This window comes from Nicotiana sylvestris, chromosome 12 (genome assembly GCF_000393655.2).
Source record: "Nicotiana sylvestris chromosome 12, ASM39365v2, whole genome shotgun sequence".
Lineage (NCBI taxonomy): Eukaryota > Viridiplantae > Streptophyta > Magnoliopsida > Solanales > Solanaceae > Nicotiana > Nicotiana sylvestris.
In genome coordinates, this window is record NC_091068.1 from 81,356,745 (window position 1) to 81,358,197 (window position 1,453).

Consider the following 1,453-nt stretch of genomic DNA (forward strand, 5'->3'; position numbering starts at 1 on the left):
AGAGAATATCTAGAACAGGCAAACCATGCTCAGAAGCGCACTCTACGGAGGCTGTCCAATCACTTCTTTCAAAGCAGAGGGACCCTGTATAGAAGAACTCCTGATCTAGGGTTGTTAAGGTGTGTTGACACAAAGGATTCTTCCAGATTACTTGAGGAGATATATGCTGGAACTTGTGGACCACATATAAACGTTTTTGTTCTAGCCAAAAAAGATACTCAGAGCTGGATATTTTTGGATGACCATGGAAACTTATTGCATTAGGTACATCCAGAAATGTCGCCAATGGCAGGTACATGCAGACATGATAAAGTTACCACCAAACGAGCTCAATGCAACAAGTGCACCTTGGCCTTTTACTGCATAGGGAATAGATGTCATCGGTCCAATCAAGCCCACCGCTTCCAATGAGCATTTTAGTGGTTATCGACTATTTCACAAAATGGGTAGAGGTTGCATCTTACAAAGATGTAACCAAGAAAGTCATCGTAGATTTTGTCAAGGATCGTATTGTTTGCTGATTCGGGGTTCTCGAGTTCATTATCATTGATAATGCCGCCAATCTCAACAGTGATCTAATGAAAGCCATGTATGAAACCTTCAAAATCAAGCACAAAAACTCTACAGCATACAGGCCTCAAATGAATGGAGCTGTGGAAGCTGCCAACAAGAACATCAAGAAGATACTAACGAAGATAGTAGAAAATCACAAACAATGGCACGAGAAGTTACCCTTTGACCTATTGGGGTACCGCACTATGGTCTACACATCAACTAGGGCAACTTCCTATTTACTGGTTTATGGTACCCAAGCTGTCATTCCAGTCGAGGTAGAAATTCTTTCTTTAAGGATCATACAAGAAGCCGAACTCAGTGATGTAGAATGGATAAGGAGTCGCTATGAAAAACTAGCCCTCATAGACAGAAAAAGAATAAATGCAATATGTCACAGTCAGATTTATCAGAATATAATGTCCAGAGCTTTCAACAAAAGGGTCAGACCAAGACAATTCGCACCGGGGCAGCTGGTGCTGAAGCAGATCTTCCCGCATCAGGATGAAGCCAAAGGGAAATTTTCAACCAATTGGCAAGTTCCCTACATGGTTCATCGGGTGCTAACAGGAGGATCACTCATACTTGCAGAAACGGACGGAGAAGTTTGGCCAAAACCTATCAATTCAGATGCAGTCAAGAGATACTATGTCTAGATTGCTTGCATTCATTCATCTTATGTAACTGAACTACGCTTGACCTGATTCCCGTTTAAGAGGGGATACGTAGGCAGCCCTGTGGGTTTGGTCATATGTTAATAAAATCTTCATTCCCCCAAAACCAGAAACTGGGGTAGAATTTTAAGGACAAGTCCAGCCTACGCCGTCATATGCCAGAAAGTCAGAAATCGGTTAAGTAACTGGGGCAGAATTTTGAGAAGGATTCTCAAAATTTTGGAGCG

The 1,453-nt window shown here is 42.1% G+C and overlaps 1 protein-coding gene across 1 annotated transcript; it reads left to right on the forward strand.

The window, feature by feature from the left end:
• Positions 1-578: 578 nt before the first annotated feature.
• On the forward strand, positions 579-1,208 carry LOC138883273 (uncharacterized). Its single transcript, XM_070163953.1, has one exon. The coding sequence runs from the start codon at positions 579-581 to the stop codon at positions 1,206-1,208; it is 630 nt and encodes a 209-aa protein (XP_070020054.1).
• The last annotated feature ends 245 nt before the right edge of the window (positions 1,209-1,453 follow it).